A 24,663-nucleotide genomic window follows, 5' to 3' on the forward strand; every position below is an offset into this window, starting at 1 on the left:
CTTTCTAAAAATGAACAGTAGCCATCTTTCCATGAGCTGTCTGGATGGTTTAGTGCACACTAATGAGGCTTAATGACAGTTTGACAAGACCATAAAAGGAGGCATAAATGCACCACCATTGGGGGGGGTGGGGGAGCAAAACAAAACAAAAAACTTCTTACACCCATAAACAAGCTGCTTTTACCATAATGGCAAAGAAAATCCCCAGCAGCTTTCAAGCTTAACTTTTCCACGAGAATCAACATTAGCATAAGCTAGAACTGTTCCAGCAAACAGCCAATGCAACAAGCACCCAAGAAATGCTCTTGCTATGTCTTCCCCAAAGGGACTATATTTCTGTTTACTTGTCTCTTTCCCAGTCCTCCTACCCCCTCAAAATGTATCGAATTCATTATTTCATTCCATAAATATTAACTGAACACCTAATATGTACTAGGTATTTCTATAAGTAGACAAAAAGATCTCTGCCCTCAAAGATCTTAGCAGGGGGAAACAGACAACTAAGAAAATAAGTTATGTAATGTGTTAGACTGGGGTAAGTTTACGGGATCCGAGTCCCAAAACATGGCTTCCGCCCCCATATGACGGCCTGCTTTCCAACGGGAGCTGGAACGTTCATCTGCACATCCGGCACCTACTACATGTCTGGCATGTGACGCAATCTCAACTTTTAAAAATTTCTTTTAATAAGCAAATGAGTGACCAAGCATTCTAACAGTTTTCAAGCTCCCGATCTTAGAGGCAGAAGTCAGGAACGTTTATTAGCAAAGTGCAGATCTACAGGTGACTGAGTGAAGAAAAAAAAAATCTAAAAGTTCTTGAAAGAAAATAATATGGTTTTTAAAATCATGTTTTCCCTTGATTACAGAGAAACAGGTAAGAAAGCAAGTCGCTTAAGAGATTATTCATTTTAAACCAGAGATACTTAACCTACAGTCCACAGATACAGGAATGCAGGTGAGCCCATTGAAAATGTTAGAACAATTAAGGGGAAAGAATAATTTATGTGCATTTATCTGGGTTACTAATAAAAAGGTTAATAACCTTGGTCAGCTTCTCAGAGGTCTGTGATCCCAAGAAGATTAAAAAGCACTGCACTGGCTGAGCATGGTGGCTCACGCCTGTAATCCCAGCACTTTGTGGGGCTGAGTCGGGCAGATCATGAAGTCAGGAGATCAAGACCATCCTCGCCAACATGGTGAAATCCCATTTCTACTAAAACACAAAAAATTAGCCAGGAATGGTGGCGCACACCTGTAGTCCCAGCTACTTGGGAGGCTGAAGCAGGGGAATCACTTGAACCCAGCAGGCAGAAATTGCAGTGAGCCAAGATCTCACCACTATACTCCACCCTAGTAACAGAGCAAGACTCCATCTCAAAAAAAAAAAAGCACTGTCCTAAAGAGTGTTTTTAAAAACTATATTTACATCCTTATATAAAAAAGAACAGGTACACTTTTAACTATGAGTCACCATCTTCATTTTTCTTAATAAGCGAAAGCTTTATTTTGAGGGGGCTTGAGACAGTGGGAGGGGCAGGCCCTCAAGGTGGTCCTATCGAGCACAGCACTCCAAGGGCATCCTGAAACCATTTTTGCCATATGTTCCCCCATAAATTGTCTCATCCCTACTTATAAATGAAGCCCAGCTAAACCACATAGACACCAGCTCCTTCCAATTCTGAGCCCAAACACAAACTGCCATGGGTCAGACCTAACATCAACAAATGCCATACTTGGGTCTTGTTTTAACTCTTATGAACAAAAACCTCTCAGATATGAATGAAACCTTCTTTTGTGTTCCAGACTGAAGTCCTCTCCTAAGTTCTTAATAGAGAAAGAAGAGATGTTTCCTCCCTAGATCAGTGCTTCTCCTTGCTGGCTACTTACCATAATTCTGAGGAAGGCAAAAACTGAACAGGACACACGCGGCTGTGATGCCACTTAAAAGAGTACCTCAGGTGATTCCGGTTTGTCAGGGTTGAAAATTATTGGTCTAGAATGGGAGATCTGCAAGGCTTTTCTGTAAAGGACCAGGCAGTACATAGTTTTGCCTTGCAGGCTATCTGGTCTCTGTTGTCATGACCAGACTCTGTTGTTTTATCCTAAGAGTAGCCGTAGACAATATGCAATCAAGGAGGAAACAACAATAATTTCGGAAAGCGATCCCAAGGTGACAATCATGAAGAGTACTTATTTCCAGGATTTAATATGTTGAGTGGGTATGGTGGGAGGGTACAGTGTATTAAAGCAGTTTCTGCTCACCCCAACATGGATCTCCTGAGTCAAACCAAGCTCAAACACATCCACCACACCCCAGAAATATGTACCCTTCCCCACTGCCCAGAGGCCCTGCCTGAGCCTATTTGAAGAGTTTACCCTTCCCTAACTTCTCCTCCTTTACATGCGATTCACAACAGTCAGGTGCAACCAGGAAGACTCGTTGCAGGGCAGGCAACCTCCCAGGTGCAGAGCAGGGGCTGGCCTTGATGACTCTCAACCCCTACTCTCAATGATGCTCATGGTCCTCTGGCCCCATCTTACATCCTTTCAACCTTACTTGCCTTATCTTCTCTTGCAAGTTGCAAAGCCCTAACTTCATCAAGAGTACAGGGTCACTGTGACACATAGAATTTGAGTGAGAAATCCAAAGACAGGAATAAAAGTAACAAAAAACAAACAGTTCACAATTGCCTTGATATTCACTCGCATCTGGATTAAATGCTTCTTCATTAAACCAGTGAGATAACAAAAGACTATGGAACTCCATAAGACAGAAGCTCAATGAGAACTTAGAACCAAGCTCATCATAGTGAGAATAAAATAGTATTTTAAACAGAGAGAAAAAGAAGGGAAATCTAAGAGGATCGTTGTGTATTGCATGGCAGTAAGCCGAAAACAAAAATCTCTTAAAGAAAAAAAAAAAGAATTTTACCTTTTCATGGTTTTCAATTAAGATTTCCACAACAATATTCTGAAACTTCAAGTCCATGATGGCAGCGACAGTTTCCTCCTGTGGCCTCATCAGAGTTGGTCCAAACACCACTCCTAAGTTTGCCACGGTCATTAGGTTCTGCTTGGAGTGATTTGAAACACTAAAATTGATAAGGGGAGAGGAATCTGTTTAATCAAAGGGGCAAAAATTGTGGACTGTAAACGGTCTGCAATTCTGTATATCCTTAAAAGCAAGGGGTCAAGAGACTTAACCACCCTCAACATCTACCTCTGAAATAACCAGGTCCGAGCAACCCTCCCTGCTGATGCTCCTGCATACTCCCTTACTTCCCTCTCATTGGTGCTCTGCTGTAGCCACAATGGCTCTCTTAATAATTCCATGTACAGTTGGCCCTCAGTATTCCCTGGAAATTGATGCCAAGACCTCTGTAGACACCAAAATCTGCAGATGTTCAAGTCCCACAGTCAATCCAGTAAACACACGGATAAAAAAAAAAAAAAAAAAAAGTCAACCCTCATGTCCACAGGGAACACTATTTTTGATCAGCAGCTCGTTGAACCTGCCAATGCAGGACTCACAAAGGACCAACTGTACGTGCTGAGATTGCTTCCCCCAAAAGCCTTAATATACTGTTCCCCTCTTCTTAGAAAGCTCCCTCTTTCCCCATGTCATTATACTTTTGCTTCCAAGGAATACTAGACTGCATAGTACCTTTGTAAAAGCATGCAGAGTTTGGTCAAAGCACCCACAATCACTCCTTCAGCCTAATATCATTGTGCAGTGAACCACCTAGACAACTGTTCTCTGCAGCCCTGCAAGTTAATTCAGGTCTCAACTCAAAGATGTCACCCTCAAAAAGACTTTGCATAATAACATGTTTTATAGTCTCACACTCAAAATATGCTCTGTCCCCTTACTCTGCTTTGTGTTTTTGCCACTTATCATCTGAAGCTATTTTACGTTTTTATTTGTAATCTGTTTTTCATCTTCCTCCCTTCAGAAAATAAGCTTCATGAAAGTTGGGACTTAATCTTATTCAACTATGTATCCACTAGCACCTAAAAAAGGCATTCATCACTAAGTATTTGTTGGCCAAATGAATAAATGGCTAAACTAGTAATGGGACCTTTGACAAATCACAGTATCTTCTGATCTTCATTTCCTTTATATGTAAAATAAAGATTCTAAAATATAGTTGGGTGTGGTGGCTCATACCTATAAAGGCAGCATTTTGGGAGGCCAAGGGGGGTGGATCGCTTGAGGTCAGGAGTTCAAAACCAGCCTGGCCAACATGGTGAAACCCTATCGCTACTAAAAATACAAAAATTAGCCAGGTGCGGTGGTGTGCACCTGTAATCCCAGCTACTCAGGAGGCTGAGGCGGGAGAATTGCTTGAACCCAGGAGGCGGTGGTTGCAGTGCCACTGCACTCCAGGCTGGGTGACAGAGAGACACTCTGTCTCAAAAAAAAAAAAAAACAAAAAACAAAAAAAACTGGAGTGAGGTAGGTGATAGAACTACAGAGGAGGAGGCAGAGTAAGCAGTTACAGATGCTCTTTGACTTACGACAGGGAGACATCCCAACAAGCCCACCGTAGTCTTCAGCTTCCTTTCACCTCTAAAATTCTACGGTTAGAATAATCGCTCTATGTAAAGGGCTGATTTCTCCACGAATTTGATTTTGCTTGCTTTTAAAAGAAGAAAGAAATGAGAACGAAATCTAAGAAATAACTACCCATTATTGAATTTAGCCAACTAAAAGGACATGTTCAAACTTGAGAGTTAGGTACGTGTGAAACCAAGCTAATATTCTAACAAACTTATCATCACATTTCCAGAATCTCTGTATAGGGAATGTATAATATTCTCTTCTTTCACTTCAAATCAAACCCTGAGTTGCTGGCAGAGATGTTAAGCAAATAATTATACAGCTTCATGAAAGCATATTTCAGCAGGCTCATCCAAAACACACACAATGAGTCAAACGGCCAGCCTGCCCTTCCAGGTGTGGTCCTTGGCGTCTTGTGTATGCAGCCCCAGTTCCACCTGTCGCAAATCCCAGATCACTACCCAGCACCTAAAGCATAGGGAGGAAGGTTAAAAGGAAGAAAAAGAGGCTTACTTAGTTAAGTGTTTCACCAAAATATCCAACATCTCTTTATTTTTCTCTGGCAGTTTGTGTACCAAGAAATGGATTGCATTCACACGAGATTCTGGGCTGCCGCTTTCTTTAAAAAAAAAAAAAAAGAAGAAGACAGAAAAATTAGTAGAGAACTCAAAATCAAATACATTTCCCAAGATAAACAATGACAATAGCTCCTCTGTTGAAGATTATCAAACATGGAGAATGTATACATATTTTGCCACCTTTAAAAGAAAAAAAAACTTTCTCCTTATGATGAATATTCTCGTGCCTCCCCTGATGAGGTAATTTCAACGTGGCTGCGATCGGTGCCTTTCCCTCCATTTATATTAAAGAACACACAGCTGCTGTAGCTTCTCCTTCCAGCATGCTGCGTTTCATGTCTATTTGTCATTTACTTGATGTAGTTTAGTTAGTGGGTCACGCCACAATGGAATACAAGTAAAACATCGGCAAATACGCTATTGCACATTACAGATTGAATTGGATTTCCCCACCCCCAAAAAAACAAAAAACAAAAAAACCGTGAAGTTCTAGCCCTTAGAACTCGGAGTGTTACTGTCGGGATTTAATGTCATCAGGTATGCCAAGGCATGCACCGAAATGACTGTCAGGAAGGGAAAAGTTTAGACTCGCAGAGCCCTAGAAGCAGACGGCACAGCACGCTGCGCAGAGCCATGTGGGGAAGCACCAGCATCGATCAAGAGGCAGAGGAAGAACGAAGAGCACAGGCAAAGCCCTTACTGTAGTTTCTGCAAGAAGGAATGGATGAGGCAGGGTGTGGACTGGGTGGTTTAAATGATTTCAGTGGGCAGTGCAGTGGAGGGGCTCTCCCTATTTGCTGGTAATTGGGACTGAAGTGACGAGAGCAGGAGAGTGCAACCTGCAGTGAAAGGGTCCGCAGAGGAGGCTGGCAGGGAGGGGGGTAAGGGGGCTCTGGATTGGAGAGTTCCACATGAAAGGCCTGCAAAGGTTTAATATCTCCAGGAATTGGCTAGCACTGGGAAGGGCAGTCTCCTCAGGTCAGTGGGGCCCCAGATGTCAAAACATCCGAATAAAAAGGCGTGTTTAGTACACGCCTTATTTGGGAAGAGAGTTGTTGCAGATGTCAGTTCAGATGAGATCATAATGAAGTAGGGTGGGGTCTCTTCATCCAATATGACTGGCATCCTTATAAGAAACAAAGAGAGGGGTGGCGGTCATGTGCAGACAGCACAGCGGAGGTTGTCCTGTCACTGCACAGGCAGAGACTGGAATGAAGGCCCTACAAGCCAACGGAGGCTAAGGACTGCCAGGAACCACTAGAAGCTGGAGTGGCAAGGAGGGATCCCTCCTACAGCCTTCAGAGGGAGCACGGCCCTCCCGACATCTTGATTTCAGACTTCCAGCCTCTAGAATAGTGACGAAATAAATGCCTCTTCTTGGAAGCCACGTGGTTAGTAGTTCCAGCAGCCCTGGGAAACTAACACATTCTCTTAACGAAGCTGCCCAACTTCTACAGAAAGCTAACTGAGTGCACTGCGGGGAAAAGAGCTCCAAAGATGTACAGGAAGATGTGAAGTCAAGGGCTAAGACAAGCAGGCCATGCAACCGAGGAGAAGGAAGAGGTGGGGGGACCAGCGAGGTTCGATGTCATCAGGAAGGCAAGTGAGAAGAAGCCACAAAGGCTGGGCACTGCCAGTGGACTTGAGAGCTAAGGAGAGATCAAAATGGAAAGACAGGAAAAGCCGCCCTGGCATCACCAAGTTTACGGAGAGCCCCTTTCTATGAAAATGAGAAGGTTAAACAAAAAGGGAGCTTCTGGAGAAGGGGTGAAAATTCAGAACACTTGTTCAGTAAGCAAAAAAGAAGAAAATGGGAAAGAGGTAAAGCAGATCAAGAAAGGGGCATTTATTTTTTCCAAATGATAATAGTTTCTTTCCTTATGACAAAGATTAAATACCTGTAATACTAAAATCTTGGACAATACAGAGAAAATGACTTTAGTACAAAGTACTAAAAATCTGAAATATATATATGAGAAATAACATATATTTTATTAATATATGAGAAATTATGTATCTCATATATATAATAAATAGCATGCAATCAGATTAGAAAGAAAAAACCGATTAGGGAAAAAAGGGTGATATAACCTAAAAGGCAAACAGGCAAAAAATATTTATTCTTATGACCAAAAAAAACTATGAACACAGAATAAACCTGTTACTAGTGAAAAAGAAATTAAAACCACAATGAGAGAGTAATACCGACAGAATGGCTTTAAATGAATACTAAGCTTTGGCAAGGACATGAGGCAACTGAAACTTCCATACACTAACTAGGCAGGAACCATTAAAGGGTTCAATTACTCTGGAGAAGTGTTTGGCAGTTATCTACTAAAGCTGAACACACCATTCCCTATGACTGACTGAAAATTCCACTCATGGTACATAAATGCTCATTAAAAGATACATTCTCCTACATTCACAGCGGCGTTCTATCAGCTCAAAACTGGGGTAAAAAAAAAAAAAATGTCCATTAACAGTAGAGCAGATCAATCTATTGTGGTTTATTCAAATGGAATGCAATGAGAACAAATGAACGACTGCTTTATATAACATGGATGAATCTCACAAGATGAGTAAAAGAAACCAGATACAGAATATACTCTACTCCATTTACATAAAGTTCAAATGCTGCAGCCCCAACCTACAACATCAGGAGTGTGGTTGCGCTTCATAGGGGTGGATAATGGCCACATGGGCATGAGAAAGGGCTTCTGATGATGTTTGATTGCTTGATCTGGAGCTGATTACACGTGAAAATTCATTAAGATGTATACTGATTTGAAACCACATTACATTTCGACGAAAAGTTCACTTAAAGCTACCCATAATAAATCTCATCCTAAAATAAACTGGTAAATTTTAGGAATAAATCCTGCAGAGTTTTCCTTCCTTTCTTGTAATGAAATGCCTAAACAACCTATGTTATTTAATATATCATGGACATTTTTCAGTGTCATTAAATGGAATACTTTGTAACATCGATTTTATGAACACTTAGATTGCTTAAATGTTTGCAAAGATAAGTTTGTTCCTCATAATAGTGTTTGAGAAGGAGAAATGATATTTTACAATAGAGGACACCAAGACAGTTGTTGCTAAAGAGACAGAATGCCAAAAGGCTAAGAAATTAAAAGGCACGTAAAGAACACAATTCATATTATATTATTAAAAAAAAACTTCTAGATACAAACTAAATTTATCACTGAAAACAAAAACATAACTGTCTAAAGAGTTACATGATAAATTATAATCCAGTTATTAAGCTGGTGTAAAAACCAAGACAGTAATCATTAACGCTAAAGAAAATAAAAACAATATAACAGTATCAATGCACAGCTTTGATTTCAAAAAATAGAATTAAAGCAGAGACTCTGCAAAACAGTCAAAATCCCAAAGAAAGAAAAGGATAACCCCTGAGGATAAGAATTTTATATTGCAAAAATTAAAAAGTTTGAAAAACTTTGCACTAAAAAGCTACCACTAACTTGTGAGTCTATCTTGCCATTAATAATCATCTTTTTCCAGTGAAAAACTAGTTTAAATACTTCAGGATTCATTATTTAGAAACACAAGCTAGAGAAATAGTTTCTCACCCTCTATGAATTACTTTCTTCATTTCTCAAAATAGTGGAATCGACTTTGAAAATAGCGTCAAAACCTTTCACTATCTCAAGTCTTTCTCCTGCTAGCCCATCCCTATCTATTTTAAAATCGCACATACATTTCTGCCAAGACTTTTTCTTCTTAAACAAAAACAAAACAAAAAAATACTCTTTAGGCTTTTAAAATAAAACCATTTTTCTCTATCTTGTTTTGACATTAATTAGAGCTTTCTATTAGCAAGCATTTCTATGTAGCTACAACAAAACATCTTTCAGGTACTCCTAAAAAGTTTCTGAAGTCATCTAAAGTTGCTTATGCTAATGTAATTTATTTTATTTTAATTCCTACTGATTGACAAAGAATGAACAGCCTACCTTTTAAAAAAAAACTAGGATACTAAATTAATCATAATATCAAATTCTTGAAATATGCCAGGGAATTAGGAGCTTACTGTAGTGGAAAAGGCATTTTAATTGTGTAACTACAAATCAGCATCTACCACACTGTAATGTCCATCTGCTTATGATGCTGTGCCAACTAACAGAAACTGAAAAAGATGTGATAGTGGAGCTTATCAAAGACATACAGGCAGATAAATTATTTCAATATTGAAATGTCACAAGTCCGTAATACTGTAATTTTAGAAATCTATTAGCAGTAACCATCCAAACACTTCCCAAGGGATAAGGTGCTTCAGTCAACAGACATCAAGTGTTGCAGTTCTCCTGTGGCGTTCGCATCTACTGTGAAATGAATACATCGGGCTACGAGCAAGGCATGCCATTAAGCATTCAGCTCCCTTAATTCCTGGGTTTCTGAGCCCTTCCCCAGCAAAAATCACAAGATTTTTGTCTTGCTCCCAGGTAGGTTTATTGAAAAGGAGAGAACATTCTGGTTAGGCAAACACCAATGTCTTGGATCCGATTATAGTTATGTTTCTCATGATAAATAACAAAAGGCCTTTGTGGTAATGCTGCTGCTTCCCAAGTAACTTGACTACAGGATGAAAATATATTGAACATAGCAACACGACCGTTTTGGTTTGAGTGACAGTCAGATCATCCTTCTGGTAAAACCAGCATTCGGTCTTCAGTTGTCATTCTCGTACTAATCACCATGACTCCAACCTTGAGGCTTGAGTCCATTCTTATCAAAATGATACAGCAATGACTTTGAAGCCAAAAGGCTAACACACAGACCATGGTCTACAACACTCTCAAAGGCAGTAGAAATCATGCAGTAAGGCATCCAGCTGGATGCCTGCCTGCCTTCCGGTGGTGGACACCATCTTTTTGCATTTCTCATAGACCAGGTAACTGCATTTTTCATCTTATGAATTTCTATGTCAAAAATCCATTATAGTCTCCCCCAAGATGGATGGTCTCTAGGTTCCTTTTAGCAAGTGTAGTTTGGAACTCAGCTAACGGAGAAAGTTAAATTAACTTTCCTAAATTTCTTTTTTTTTTTTTTTTTTTGAGACAGAGTTTCACTCTTGTTACCCAGGCTGGAGTGCAATGGCGCGATCTCGGCTCACTGCAACCTCCGCCTCCTGGGTTCAGGCAATTCTCCTGCCTCAGCCTCCTGAGTAGCTGGGATTACAGGCACACGCCACCATGCCCAGCTAATTTTTTTGTATTTTTGTATTTTTTTGTATTTTTAGTCAACATGGGGTTTCACCATGTTGACCAGGATGGTCTCGATCTCTTGACCGTGTGATCCACCTGCCTCGGCCTCCCAAAGTGCTGGAATTACAGGCTTCAGCCACCGCACCTGGCCCCTAATTTTTTTAAAGAAAAAAATGTTTTGCAGTCGACCTTGAACAGAAAGTTGATTTTTTTTTTAGAACAGGAACAACAACAACAAAAAATGTGTTTTTTGTGGTGACAAAATAGAAATGAAATTTGTATTTGTATCATGAACTCCAGAAATTAGCATGGAGGTTCACAACAGAAAACTACAGGGAAGAAACTGGTAAGAGAAAATGATGGGACCCAGGAGAAACCTTGAGAACTCTCAGCAGGGACGGTAGAAGAGAAGAGACGATCTCATCACCACAGAACAGATGGAAACCACTGCACATGACTGAGAAGAATCAAAAATTAGTCTTCAGGCTGGTGTGAGAAGTGGTAACAAAGACTGCTGATGCTTGGTAATTTTAGCAGTCAGCTCAGCTAACAGACACTTGGGCAAAACAAGGTAAGCTGTGTCATTGTTCACAGAAAATGACAGCTTAACCACAATCCCGATTTTCCAACAACATTCAAAAGAGGAGACTAATTCTGGCCACCTGATTTCTGTCACTATTTTATTCGACACTTAAAAGTCCATATGTAAAAGATTAGGAGCTCGTTCCCAGTCTCTAGAAGACGCTATGAGTGCCGATAAGGGTGCTCAAGAGATTAAAATAAAAAATTTAAGTCTACATTGGAAACATTGGCCCCTAAAATACACCCATTTTATATATGTACTTTTTCCTCATTACATCAACTTACTACAGGTCCCATTCCAACCACAACTGCACTTAGGTGCAAATCCATGCCAATGATTACAGTAGAAACAGTATTTCTTTCTGACAGTCCTGTTATCCAAATTACTGTGAAGACTATCACAGCATTCCCACAAAGTCAGGAAGCAAAACACAAGGGGACGATACTATCTGCGTTTCCACAATCCTTATCACCACGCTGTTCAAAGATACCTTCAACAAACTCTTTAAACTTATTTTCTATCCCCACAGATTCTATTACCTCTTAAGAAGAAAGTTCCTACCTCTTAGGAATCTCTTCATCTGGTAAAATATACTAACATTCCAATTTCAAATACACTGCCATCAGTTATGGGGTAGGATGATAACACTAATGATTGTGGTCATTTAAAACCTTATTCCATAATCACTTTATCTTTCCCTAATTCTCAAAGGATTCTAGATTAAAATTGGCAGTCTTTTGATTTTTCCAGTCTCTAAGGCAAACAACATGAAACAATTGTCCTCCAACTAAATTTTATTTCTCTCTTCCCAGTTTGCCAAAAATGCCACAGGGAAGAAATCAAAACAACTCAGCATTTATTTGAGTTTTTGCCGAGAAAATTTTCCCCCACTCCCTTGATCTCAAATTCTCTTTTTTTTTTTTTAAATATCCTCTCTCCATGTGAAAACATAAGTTCATAGAACCCAATTTTTGCTTTTCCAAAAGCCTCTTTTATATGTATAGTCTAATGGGGCCTATACACTACTTCTTCCTGTAATGCAGGAGGAACCCTTACACTGGCTGGAGCTGGGACCTCACAAGGAGGTAACATTTAGAGCAATGTTCAGGCAGCAGTTAACATTGGTCCCAAAGGGAATGCTCTAAGTTTTTCAACAGATTAAACTGTGGAATGCAGCCAAAAGGAGAAAATAAAAGGAAATGAAAATACAATTACAGCTACTGTCAGTGCACCTGTGAAAACCAATACTGCAGGTTTCAGCTAGTGGAACTAGGCTTTTGAATTTTAAATAAGGCTCCCTATAATCTGGCAAGTTACTTAACGTCTTAGCCTTCATTTCCTTCACTATGAAATACCTAACACCAGTGTACTTCGGAGGCTGTGATGATTAAACAACAAGCATCAAGTATAAAAAGTGAGCTATATGATAATAGAAAACAAGAAAGCCTCAAATGAGTGTGACTCACAAAAAATCCAATCACAAAATTCACCAACAACAGGCCTTTTTCATTTAACATTTGATCGCATATAATTCACTTTGTATCAAACACTGTTTGGGCTCCTGGCATTATCTCGTAATATTCCTTCTGTCTGTAATTTAGATCTGAATATCCTTCTATGTGAAGCCATCTCCAAACTACTAATCTTTCCAAATCTGCTCATCTCCCCAACCTTTCACAAGTTAAATACTTCTGTGTTCCCTCAGCATTTTGCTCATGCCATTACTGTACATTTTATAGTATAATGAGAAGTAAGTATGCCCCAATACTTGCTACGGAATTGTCTCATAGGGACAAGAATCCTGTCCTGGATATCCAGTAACATAATAGGAAATGATTAATACACATGAACAAATGAATGAATATACTGATCCTTTTATGCACCTTGTAAGGCTAGGGGGAGGGACCAAACACCATTTAAAGTGATTTCTCTTTTTAACACAAATAGCAATAGCAAGTTGAATTTTTCATATGGAAATGTTTAGTTTATGCTCACTATCAACTACAAAGCTGTTTCTATGTACCTTTACATAATACTTACTGGCTGGAACAATGAACTCTCCATGTAACTCATAGGTCATGAGAGGCTCTGGAAGACTCCTGTATGAAAAGAACAGCTCAGAATTATCAAATAAATCCAACAAGTCACTTCTGAGTTTTTTTATGAAAGGATGTTAAAATAGGTTGCACATTTCTTAATTAATGTGTAAAAGTTCCCTAGGGAATGAATACCTTTACATATCAAAAAAAGATACAGAAATCAAACAGATCACTTTATCAACTGCTGTTGGCACCAAGCACTAACAAAGCCTAAGCAGCCACAAATCCCTATTAGATCTAAGCATACAGTATTTCATATCTAATCTGGGAAAGTACCTTTGTGAACATCTGGTTTTATATATAAAAATTCCTTCTAAACATTAATGTATTTAAAGCCTAACATACCATCTAACCAAATGTAAGCAAACAATTTTGAAATATCATCTCCAAGGTATTAGATGAAGGTTCCACATAAAATACATAGAAAACAACCTCAAATCCTCTCTGCTTAAATATATTACAAAAGTAAGAATTTATCTTTATGCCTATAAAATAAGAGATGAAATAAAATTGATGACAACTTTAAAAATATACACAGCATTTTCAGTCTACAAAACAAGTTACATAAGGTAGTTTATTTTATCCTGTGATCTACAGAATACGACAGTTCAGTCCACCTTGCTACATATTTTAATATTATAAAAGACCAGAGCACCTAGCTTTATAAACAAAGAATACCTAGGTAAGTGTCAGTCTGTATAGCCTTTCAGGAGGGTAATCTTGCAAGATATTAAGAACTTTTAAAAGGTTACAATCCTGTAACTCAGAAATTCTGCTTCAAATGTTAAAAAAAACAAAAACAAAAGATGCACAAACAAAATACTTTAACATATGCAAAGCCAAGAATATTGCTAGGGATAAAGAAGGTCACTTCATATTGACAAAAGTGTCAACTCGTCAAGAAGCCAAAACAATACTAAATGTTAACAGATCTAATAAGAGAGCCCAAAACCACTCGAAGCAAAAACTGACAGAACTGCAAGGAGAAACAGGCAAATCCACAACTATCATCAGAGATTTAAATACCTCTCCGTTTCAGTAACAGAACAAGTAGACAGAAAAATCAGGACACAGAAGATCTGAACAAAAATATCAACCAACTTAACCTAACTGGGCATGTCTGTCACCTAAATGACACTCCACTCAAAAGCAGAACATACAATCCCCGTACATACAGCCCATTTATTTTCCAAGATGAACCATATTCTGGGCCATGAAACAAATCTCAAAAAATAAAAAGGGTTCAAATCATACAGAGTATGTTCTCTGATTATAACAAAAATTGGATTAAAAATCAATAACAGAAAGATATCTGGAAAACTCAAAAGAAAGAAGTTAGAAAGTATTCTGAAATGAATGAAATAAAAGCACAACATATCAAAATTTGAAAGATGATGGTACAGCAGTACTAAGAGGAAACTGTATAGTACTAAATACCTATATTAGAAAAGAAGGGCCATAAAACAAGCACTTCATTTTGTATCTTAATGAGCTATGAGGAAAAAAGTGTAAATTAAACCCAAAGTAAGCAGAAGAACAGAAATAAGATCAAGCAGAAATCAATAAAATAGAAAACAGAAAAATAATAAGAGAAAATAAATTAATTCAAAACCGTATATTTAAGATAATCAGTAAAACTGATCAATCTAGCCAGAATGATTAGGAAATAAGAGAGAGAAAACAATGCTAGGAATGAGAACGGTAACTGCAGAATCAGTGCAGATTCTAAAGACATTAAAAAGAAAATAAAGAAATATTATGAACAATTTCATGCCCATAAATTCGACAATTCAGATGAAATGGACAAATGTATTAAAAGACACAAAATACCAAAGTCTGCTTAAGAAATAGATAACCCGAGAGGTCCTATTGAATTTGTGGTTAAAAATCTTGCCAGTTACAAGACTCTAGGGCCAGATGATGTCACTGAATGAATTCTACCAGTTAAGAAAGAAAAACTACTAATTCTATGTCAATTCTTCCAGAAAATAGAAGAGGGAATAATTTCTAATTCATTCTGTGAGTTAAGCCTTATCCTAATATCAAAGTTACATTACGAGAAAGACATGAGAAAACTAAAGACCAGTATCACTCATGAACATAGATGCAATTTTTCTAAATAAAATGTTACTAAATCAAATCCCACAAGATAAATAAAAGAATAATATGTCACAAGCTGAGTTAATCACAGGAATACAACACTAGCTTAGTATATTAAAAAAAAAAATCTATCTACTTCACCAAACAAAAAGAAAACTATACGATCATCTCAACAGACAATTTAGGAGAAATAACAGCCTCTCCCACAAAATGGTAATGGAACAACTGGACATCCCTAGGCAAAAATGAACTTGAATTCACACTTCATATCTTATGTAAAAATTAACTCAAAACAGATCATAGAACTAAGTGTAAAACCTAAAACTACAGAACCTATAGAAGAAAACCTTTGTGACCTTGAATAAGTACAAACATTTCTTAATATAGCATCAAAAGCCAGTCCATCAAAAGAAAAACTAATGAACTAGACTTCCTCAAAATTGAAACTTCTCTTTGAAAGACACAATTGAGAGAATGAAAAAACAAGTTACCGAGTGAAAAAAAAATATGTGCAAAGCAGATATCTAAGAAATGACTCGTATTCAAAACATATTTTTTTTAACTTTTAAAACAATATGACAATCTAAGTTTTTTTAAATTGGGCAAAAGATATGTATAGACACTTTACTCAAGAAAATATATCAATGGAAAATAAGCACATGGAAAAAAGAGTTCAACATTACTGGTCATTAGGGAAGTGCAAACTAAAAGCACAATAAAATTCTACCACATACCTATTAGGATGGCTAAACTGAAAAAGACTGACCATCTTAAGAGTTGGCAAGAATGTAAAGGAATTCGAACTTTTGTACATTGCTGGTAAGGAGGTAAAGAAATACATCAACTTTGGAAGAAAGTCTATCAGTTTCCCAAAAAGTTAAGCATACACCTACCACATGTTCTAAATATTCCACTCCTGGGATTTATCCAAGAGAAATGAAAGCCTATGTCCACTCAAATATATGTATACAAATATTTTTAGCAGCTTTATGTGCAATAGCCAAAAGTTACAAACAAGTTAAATATCCTTCAGCAGATGAACTGATTTTTCAAAATGCTGGTATATCTGTAAAACGGTCCATTAGTTTAGCAGTGAGATGGAAAAACTCCAGGAATATACTACAACATAGGTGAATCTAATTATCCTAAGTAAAATAATACAGATTTCAAGTATACACTGTATAATTCTATTTATATGAAATTACAGGAAATGCAAATTAACTATATGACAGAAAGCATGTTGATGGTTACCAGTGGATGAGGCTACTTTGGTGGGATGTGAGAGAGAGCTTTCAAATGGTAGGAGGAAACTTTTTGCATAGGGTCGCTACCTTGATTATGGTGATAGTTTCAAAGGTGTACATATATCAAACTTATAAAAATGTACACTAAAAATACATGCAGCTTATTGTATGTCAACTACGTTTCAATAAAGCTGTCTAAAAAACAAATAAAAATAGACCAAGCATGGTAGCTCACACCTGTAAACCCAGTGCTTCGGGAGGCCAAGCCAGGAGGCCTTGAGGCCAGGAGTTCAAGACCAGCCTAGTCAATGAAGTGAGATCCTGTCTCTTTTTTTTTTATGTTTTGAAAGGAAAATTGAAAAATAAAAGAAAAAATATTTAGGTACATATATTCCTTACATACAATTTATGATGGTGTGGTATGTACATACAAACACATAATGACAACCATAAACTAAAACGTAATGCATGAGTGAAAAAGTCCTGCTCTTATTTCCTCTCCTTCTCCCCTATATTCCCATTTCAAGAAGAAAATGGGGGAAAAAAAAAAAAATCAACTAGACCACAGCCTAAATAAGGAGAAAGAAGGACCAATCAGAAGTAAGCCTTTAGGGGATCGTTTCAAAATATAGACAAGCAGGAAGTAACAAAAAAGAAAAATGGTTATCTAGCAGAGAAGGAAAGTTAAAGGGTGCTGAAAAGAAAAGCGGGGTTGGGAGAAATGACAACACTTAGAAAAACCACAGAGGGCCAGGTGCAGTGCTCACGCCTGTAATCCCAGCACTTTGGGAGGCCCGGGCAGACAAATCACTGAGGTCCGGAGTTCGAGACCAGCCTGACCAACATGGAGAAACCCCGTCTCTACTAAAACTACAAAATTAGCCTGGCATGGTGGTGCATGCCTGTAATCCCAGCTAATTGGGAGGCTGAGGCAGGAGAATTGCTTGAACCCAGGAGGCGGAGGTTGCGGTGAGCTCAGATTGCGCCATTGCACTCCAGCCTGGGCAAAAAGATCGGAACTTCATCTCAAAAAAAAAAAAGAAAAGAAAGAAAAGAAAACGACAGAGAACATTTATTTACCAATAAAAATGCATTTGTATCTGAATATCTTCTACACATTACTTATATCACTGCCATATGTCTAGCTAGGCAATGCAGCATAAAAAATAAATATTGTTAACCTTAGGGAAGCAGTCATACAAATGACAAGTTTCTCATACAAAATGTATTCTGCTGAGTCACTGCAACTCTCAGCCTCCCACCTGACATGTTTTTGAGCTACCTCTCTTTGCCACTCGTTGGGATCTGTTGGGGGATATAAATCATAATATTTACCTAGGCTGGCATTTCCTTCCCAAAACGTCCCATTACAATTTCCAGGCTTAAAAGAAAGTTTCCTCCAGGTGAAATCATTTGACTAGAAACATCACAAAACCACTCATCTGTCCCCTCACAATGGAAAACTGCTGTAATGAACATGTTGCTAGAAATCAAAATAATTGTCTGTATAGATAAGAAATCATGCAGAGGGCTGGTCTTCAGCTCTCTGAAACACAAGTAAAAAAATAAAAAATTGCCTCAAGTCAGTAGAGGAAAAGGGAGATCCCATGCATTGGTCCACTGCACATATTTTTCCTTCTCCAAGACCATGGAGGACCTGCTTCTTGTTTTAGTTTGGTGCTTTGGCTGTTTTCCTCTCTCCACCTCCAACATCCCATCCAATAAGATAGCTGGGTTATTTGCAGTGAGAAGAATTCAAGGGCAAGAGCTTTTCTGGGTGAGAAAAGCTATATTCAGCTTCACGCCATGGTGCCATGAGTGACAGAGCTGGGGCTCCAACCCTGGCAGGCAGGCTGACTCCAGACCTCCTGCTCTTGACCATCACATTCTATTACCTCTCATGCAGAAAGAAATACACTTGCTTGGGCCAGAACCCTGTTGCCGAAATGGAGGTAGATAAAAACTCAGTTTTCTCCCATTTGATGCATCACCAAAATTAAAAAAAAAAAAAAAAGGTGTCAATTAAATCCTAATTACTGCATTTTCCATCACTAAAAATAACACAGGGGAAAAGAACAGCAACCCAACTTTCAAACCTCCCAAGGCATCTGCCATCTTATGAAAATTCACTTTATTACATTCAGGCAGAATGCGTATTTTGTTAGAAGTTACATAATAATAGCATCTCATAATGTCATTCTGTAGGCAATGTTTGTTTAAAAGTGGAATTCCATAGGATGAAGCAAGGTAATGAAAGAAAAAGGCAGAAAAAAACAACACAAGAACAGGGGCAAGAAGGAACTAGCTTCCGAGAGTATCAAGAATCAAAAAGAAATCCTATGTACTAAATAAGAGCCTCCAGTTTATTAAACAAATTCCTCCCACACAGCAAAAGAACCATATGGAATGGAGGAAAAAAAGCATGTGATTTATTGCCAAAAAGGTGGATTTTCACCCTTAGTTTTCCAGCAACAACTGAGTCATCTTAGTCAATCCCTTTACCTGTACCAGATACGAGTCTACTAAACAGTAAAATGGATTTCAAGCTAACTCCTAGAGTGGCAGTACTTCTTCTGGTGAAGTTAACATGTACAATTCGTTGTATGTTTATATCCCTAACCTATTATTTCCTTCGTCTACCTAATGCAGGTTTCTCAATCTCAGCATTATTGACATTTTGAATCAAATAATTCTTTCAGTGGGAGGGTGGGCAGTCCTATGTACTACAGGATGTCAGACGCCACCAGATGCCAGGAGCACAGCAAACCAGCAATGATGAAAATCAATAATGTCTCCAAACATGGCCAAATATCCCACTGAGGGCAAAATCTTCCACAGCTGAAAACCACTGCTCTAATTTCTCAGCAACAGGTACAGCTCCAAGTTGCTGGGGATACTGCAGTGAACAGGACTTAAGACGCCTATCTTGGGGAAATTTATATTCTTATCCTAGAGTTGAGAGTAGCGAAATTCATTTTTACCATGATCCTCACCTAAGCCACAGTTAGTCACCATCAGTGGCAATACCGATAGAAGTATACACCCCTTTATCAATTAGCAGTGACAACAACGCACATAACAGTTTAAGAAAAAAAACGTAGATGCCGGGAACGGTGGCTCACAGCTGCAATCCCAACACTTTGGAAGGCCGAGGCAGGCAGATCACCTAAGGCCAGGAGTTAAAAACCAGCCTAGCCAACATGGTAAAACCTTGTTTCTACTAAAAATACAAAAATTAGCCAGGCGTGGCGGCAGGTGCCTGTAATCCCAGCTGCTTGAGATGCTGAGGCAGAAGAATCGCTTGAACCTGAGAGGCAGAGGCTGCAGTGAGCTATGATCGCGCCATTGTACTCCAGCCTGGGGGACAAGAGGGAGACGTTGTCTCAAAAAAAAAAAAGAAAGAAAAAGAAAAAAATTTAGAACAGTGGCTGAAAACATCTTCTTTACATAAAGTACTTGAAATAGGTAATATGTACCTATTACCCACTGATAAATTTTATATCATTAAAAGGTGGAACAACCAGACAACCCAGGCTGCCTGATGGGGTCCAACATAAAGAATACAGCACCATGATAATTTTTTTTTTTTTTTGGAGACAGTTTTGCTCTTGTTACCCAGGCTGGAGTGCAATGGCGCGATCTCGGCTCACTGCAACCTCCGCCTCCCGGGTTCAGGCAATTCTCCTGCCTCAGCCTCGTGAGTAGCTGGGATTACAGGCAAGCGCCACCATGCCCAGCTAATTTTTTTATTTTTAGTAGAGACGGGGTTTCACCATGTTGACCAGGATGGCCTCAATCTCCTGACCTCGTGATCCACCCGCCTCGGCCTCCCAAAGTGCCGGGATTACAGGCTTAAGCCACCGCGCCCGGCCAGAAACAATATATTCTTGAAATAAATAACATAAAACCGGTTAACCTGAGTCTAACAAAGCCTATTTGAAAACTCTTTATCTGCAGGACACAGGATGGCTACAGAAACATGTTAAAGGCTATCATGAAGATATCATCAAAAATGACCCAAGATCATCAACAAATAAAAGCCAGTGGTGGAGAAAGGGAGGAACTATACAGATTAAAAGAACCTTAAAACCTATCAACCAAGTGAAACGCTGGCACAGTTTAAATCCTCCAAGATTTAAACCAAACATAAAAACACTTTTTTGAAAACAGTTGGTAAAAATTGAACATGGACTGAATGTTGGGTATTAATTTGTTGTGTATAATAATTATATTTTGATTGACTTTTTAAAAATGTCTTTTTGAGATAAATACTCAAGTATTTATGGGTACAGTTATATGATGCTTTAGAAAATCTTTAAAAAGTGGCAGGTAGGAAGATTAACGAGTTAAGAAGTATGGAATGTTGATAACTCAAGAAGCAGGATAACAGAGCCATGAGGGTTCATTACACCAATCTCTCTGGTCTTATGTATCGAAATTTTTCATAATTTTTTAAAAATACAAAATACATCATTAAGTTGATTCGAATGTATCCACTGGAACCCAAATAACTTTTACCTGAAAAGCAAACCTATGTATGTTAAAAAGAACTGGTCCTGAGGCCAGGCACAGTGGTCCACAATTGTAATCCTAGCACTCTGGGAGGCCGAGGGAGGCAGATCACTTGAGGTCAGGAGTTCAAGATCAGCCTGGTCAACATGGTGAAACCCATCTCCACTAAAAATACAAAAATTAGCCAGGTGTAGTGGCGCAAGCCTGTAATTCCAGCTACTCAGGAGGCTGAGGCATGAGAATCACTTGAACCTGGGAGGCGGAGATTGCAGTGAATCAAGATTGTGCCACTACACTCCAGCCTGGGTGACAGATACGCTATCTCAAAAAAATAAAAAAACAGGCCACTTGCTTGCCATGAAAAATCTAAGTCCACAGCAGAACCACAGCATATAAGAATTACCGTGTGACCTTTTTTCCTTCTTTTCTTTCTGTTTTTACTGTCTAGATACTTGCTCTTCATCTAACCCTGAGCTTATCGTTAAATTCTTTTTAATAAAAAAAAGGACAGTGAGTCTTAAAAAATGCTGCCCTCTTCTAATGCTAGTCCTAAATATTTTCTATTACAAATAGAAAACAAGTTTATCTTAAAACCTCACCAAGTAAACTTCTTCTCAAAAAGAGTTTGGATTTACATGTTGTCATAAGCCTTTAAGTTTAAGCCATCTAAACTCTAAAAAAATCATTTCAGCACAAAATATAAAGATAAAATGAATTCAATAAATAGCCTTCATTCAATCAGCAGCCTCAACGAGTTGTTTCATAGTGTTTATTTCCTAAAATGTACATCTACAAGCAACACCTATTTCAGAACCCAAGTCTACATCGATTTCTGTTCTGCTGCGATTTACTTAATTACTCATGTTTACCCACTACTTACCTTTCTTTCTGGGACACTGAGACACCTGATAAATTCTCCCTTTTTAAAATAAGGCTTAATTTAACTATTGATACTTATGTACGCAACTGGCATCTGTTTTATGCTACAGATCCAAATAGTCCGTTCTTCTTTCTCATTACTGAGAGGCGTTTACCTCAAATACTGTTTCAGGGCGCTCGTTATGGTCTTCACTTCCCAATCTGCAGAATTCTCCAGGTCTACCTCATTGCACGTTTTTACATCTAGTGAGCAAGCAAACAAGAAAAAAATAATTAAAACCCTGAACAGCAAAGGTCCTCTTGTCTAGCTCACGAAGCTTCCATTTTTAAATGAGCAAACCACAGTCCTGCAGTTTCCTTAAAAAAAAAAACATTTTATACAATTTCTCTAAAATACTATAAGCCACGTTCTATGACTAGACACCTCTGGCGCTTCCGGAAATCTGTCGTACAGATCAAAGCAAAAAGTAAGAGATGAGTTGGGAGTCAGGAAGACTTAGACATAGTATTTCAACATCCACAACTGCAATTCATGTACAGCTATCATCATCATCATCATCATCATCATCATCATCATCATCATCATCAACAGTATCGCTCAGGAGCCTTGGCTTGCGGCAAGTGGCACTTTCAGCTGTACGTATATGGCTTGTTTTAGGTGGCATCGTTGCTCTCACACTGTGTACTGATAGAGGCAGGAGACAGCCAAATGCCTAGGCAAGTAAGGTAGAGTCCCCAGAGAACCTCCGACGCACCCAGGTCACTGTGCACAGGAGACTTGCCTAAACATGCCCACGGTGAGTATTTCCGTCGTTAAACACACCTTCAGTAAGGGAACTCAATCAATGTGGACTGGTTTAGACTAAGGGCCCGCATGCACACTGGGGCAACAGGGTGGAACTACCGGGAATTCGCGCTTTATGCAAGGAAGGAGCAAAGACTGAATGTGTGGCAGCCTCACATTCAAACTGTGACGGGGGAGCCGGCTGGTGGGACTCCTCTCTTTACTGAGAGCTCCCTTTTAGCTTAGTAAGTTCCGCTCTCCTCACCCTTCACTATGTCCACATGCCCAATTTTTCCTGGTGGTGACACAAAAACCCAGATACAGCTGAACCAAGGAGCAAAAAATCCTGCATCATGATGACACAGAAAACCGAGGGTGGCACCGTGAATGGCACAATGCCAACATTAGAATGGCAACAAACTGGTGGGGGAAAGGGGGATGACCTTGGTCTCAGGTTTTCAGGATTTCTGTTCGTTAGATTATCTTTCTGAAATTAACATACGATCAATCAAAACAAAAATAACATGGAGACTTAAAAAGTTATTTACAAGTAGTCTTTCGCATGCACACTGTGTAATATATGCACTCATCTGGGAAATATTTGCTGGAAGCCTCTGTGTCCCACTCCTGATATTCATTCTAACTTAAACTAGTTTTCTTTATCCAAACAGCATGTAATGATATGTTTCTTACAAACATCCTTTGAAATGGTTAGTAAGTCAATTAAGAGGGTTGCTCCTTTATAAAGTAGAAGAAAAAAGTTAAATTTAAAATGGCCAGAAAGTTCGAAAGAAAAGGTATGTGACACCAAGGGAAAAAAAAAAAAGGAGATGGGAGAGTTAGTAAATTGCAGAAAGGCAAGTGTCAATCCTCGTAGAAATAAAATGAAAGAATGGCAGGAAAGGCAAACACCCCGAGGAGTATGGTGGCATCTTTGACTCCTTTAACTCTGGGCTGGTACACTCAGCTGTGGCATGGCAGCAGGGAGGAATGCAGCGTGGGTATCAGAAAGCTGGGCTTAAAGGCCTGGAACAACCTGGCCCAGCCATACCACTGCAAGTGAGTTCCAAACCTATCTGAACTTCAGATCTTCATCTGCACAATAGAGATAATGTAAACCAGGCGCCCCCAAACTAAGGGCCCGCAGGCCCATGCAGCCCCCTGAGGCCATATATCCAGCCCCCGCCCCTCGCCGCCACACTTCAGGAAGGGGCACCTCTTTCACTGGTGGTCAGTGAGAGGAGCACAGTATGTGGCGGCCCTCCAACGGTCTGAGGGACAGTGAACTGGCCCTCTGTGTAAAAAGTCTGGGGACGCCTGCTGTAAACGCTCTGACAGAACTACTGAGAGCATCAAAGCAAATAAAGAATGTATACACCATTCCATAAATAATTAAAGGTAGAAGGTTATTACCACTGCTGAGTCACTAAAAAGTAGAAGCAAGCAGTGATGGTACCTTCCCAAAGGGAGGAGACAGGAAATGGGTTATGAGGAATTATACTGAGCCATCAATATCAATTTGCCTGGTTTTCTACACGCCCACTATGCAAAAGAGAAAATAAAGAGACTCATGGAAAAGACTATTTCTCCTGCACTCCATGATGATGTCTTAACCAAGACCAAAAAAAAACCTAGTTGTTTCAGGGTTTTTTTTCCTCCCTTATACTGTATTTGTCTTCATCGAGAAGGAAACATCTTGTTAGCATTTCCTTTTTAAAAGCACTGAAAAGAAAAACCTGTCAAAATGGGACCACCACGTTAAGTCATGCATGCCACTTAAAAAGTTTTCGGCTTGGGATGATGAAGGATGGATGACAACTCAATTGTTGGTCCGAAACTTTCTGAAGATAAAATAAAACGGGAAGTGATGGTTATTTCACAGCCACAGCATCATACATGAGGTCAATTACTCAAAGGTCTGAAGACTTTAAAGCACTTCGACATTTCTTGATTACGGCAACTGACAGCAATATGCAATAAACTACAACAATGGCAGTTGACACTGATTACATTTTGATCAGTTTCTACAATTCAGAACTCATTTGTTACTGAGCTTGTCAGACAAGCTACAGATACATTCAAGAAAT

General features: G+C 39.0%; 1 protein-coding gene across 3 annotated transcripts in view; it reads right to left on the minus strand.

The window, feature by feature from the left end:
- The window catches only part of ARHGAP10 (Rho GTPase activating protein 10), a 337,781-nt gene that overhangs the window by 92,927 nt on the left and 220,191 nt on the right, over positions 1–24,663 (minus strand). For all 3 annotated transcript variants that reach the window (XM_003927990.4, XM_074396841.1, XM_074396842.1), the window contains 4 exons: positions 21,948–22,035; positions 12,999–13,057; positions 5,077–5,182; positions 2,935–3,094 (listed from right to left, as the gene is read on the minus strand). In XM_003927990.4, coding sequence (XP_003928039.2) covers positions 2,935–3,094; positions 5,077–5,182; positions 12,999–13,057; positions 21,948–22,035 — 413 coding nt within the window. The remainder of the gene's footprint in view (positions 1–2,934; positions 3,095–5,076; positions 5,183–12,998; positions 13,058–21,947; positions 22,036–24,663) is intronic.

The sequence above is a fragment of the Saimiri boliviensis genome, chromosome 3, assembly GCF_048565385.1.
Source record: "Saimiri boliviensis isolate mSaiBol1 chromosome 3, mSaiBol1.pri, whole genome shotgun sequence".
Taxonomy (NCBI): domain Eukaryota; kingdom Metazoa; phylum Chordata; class Mammalia; order Primates; family Cebidae; genus Saimiri; species Saimiri boliviensis.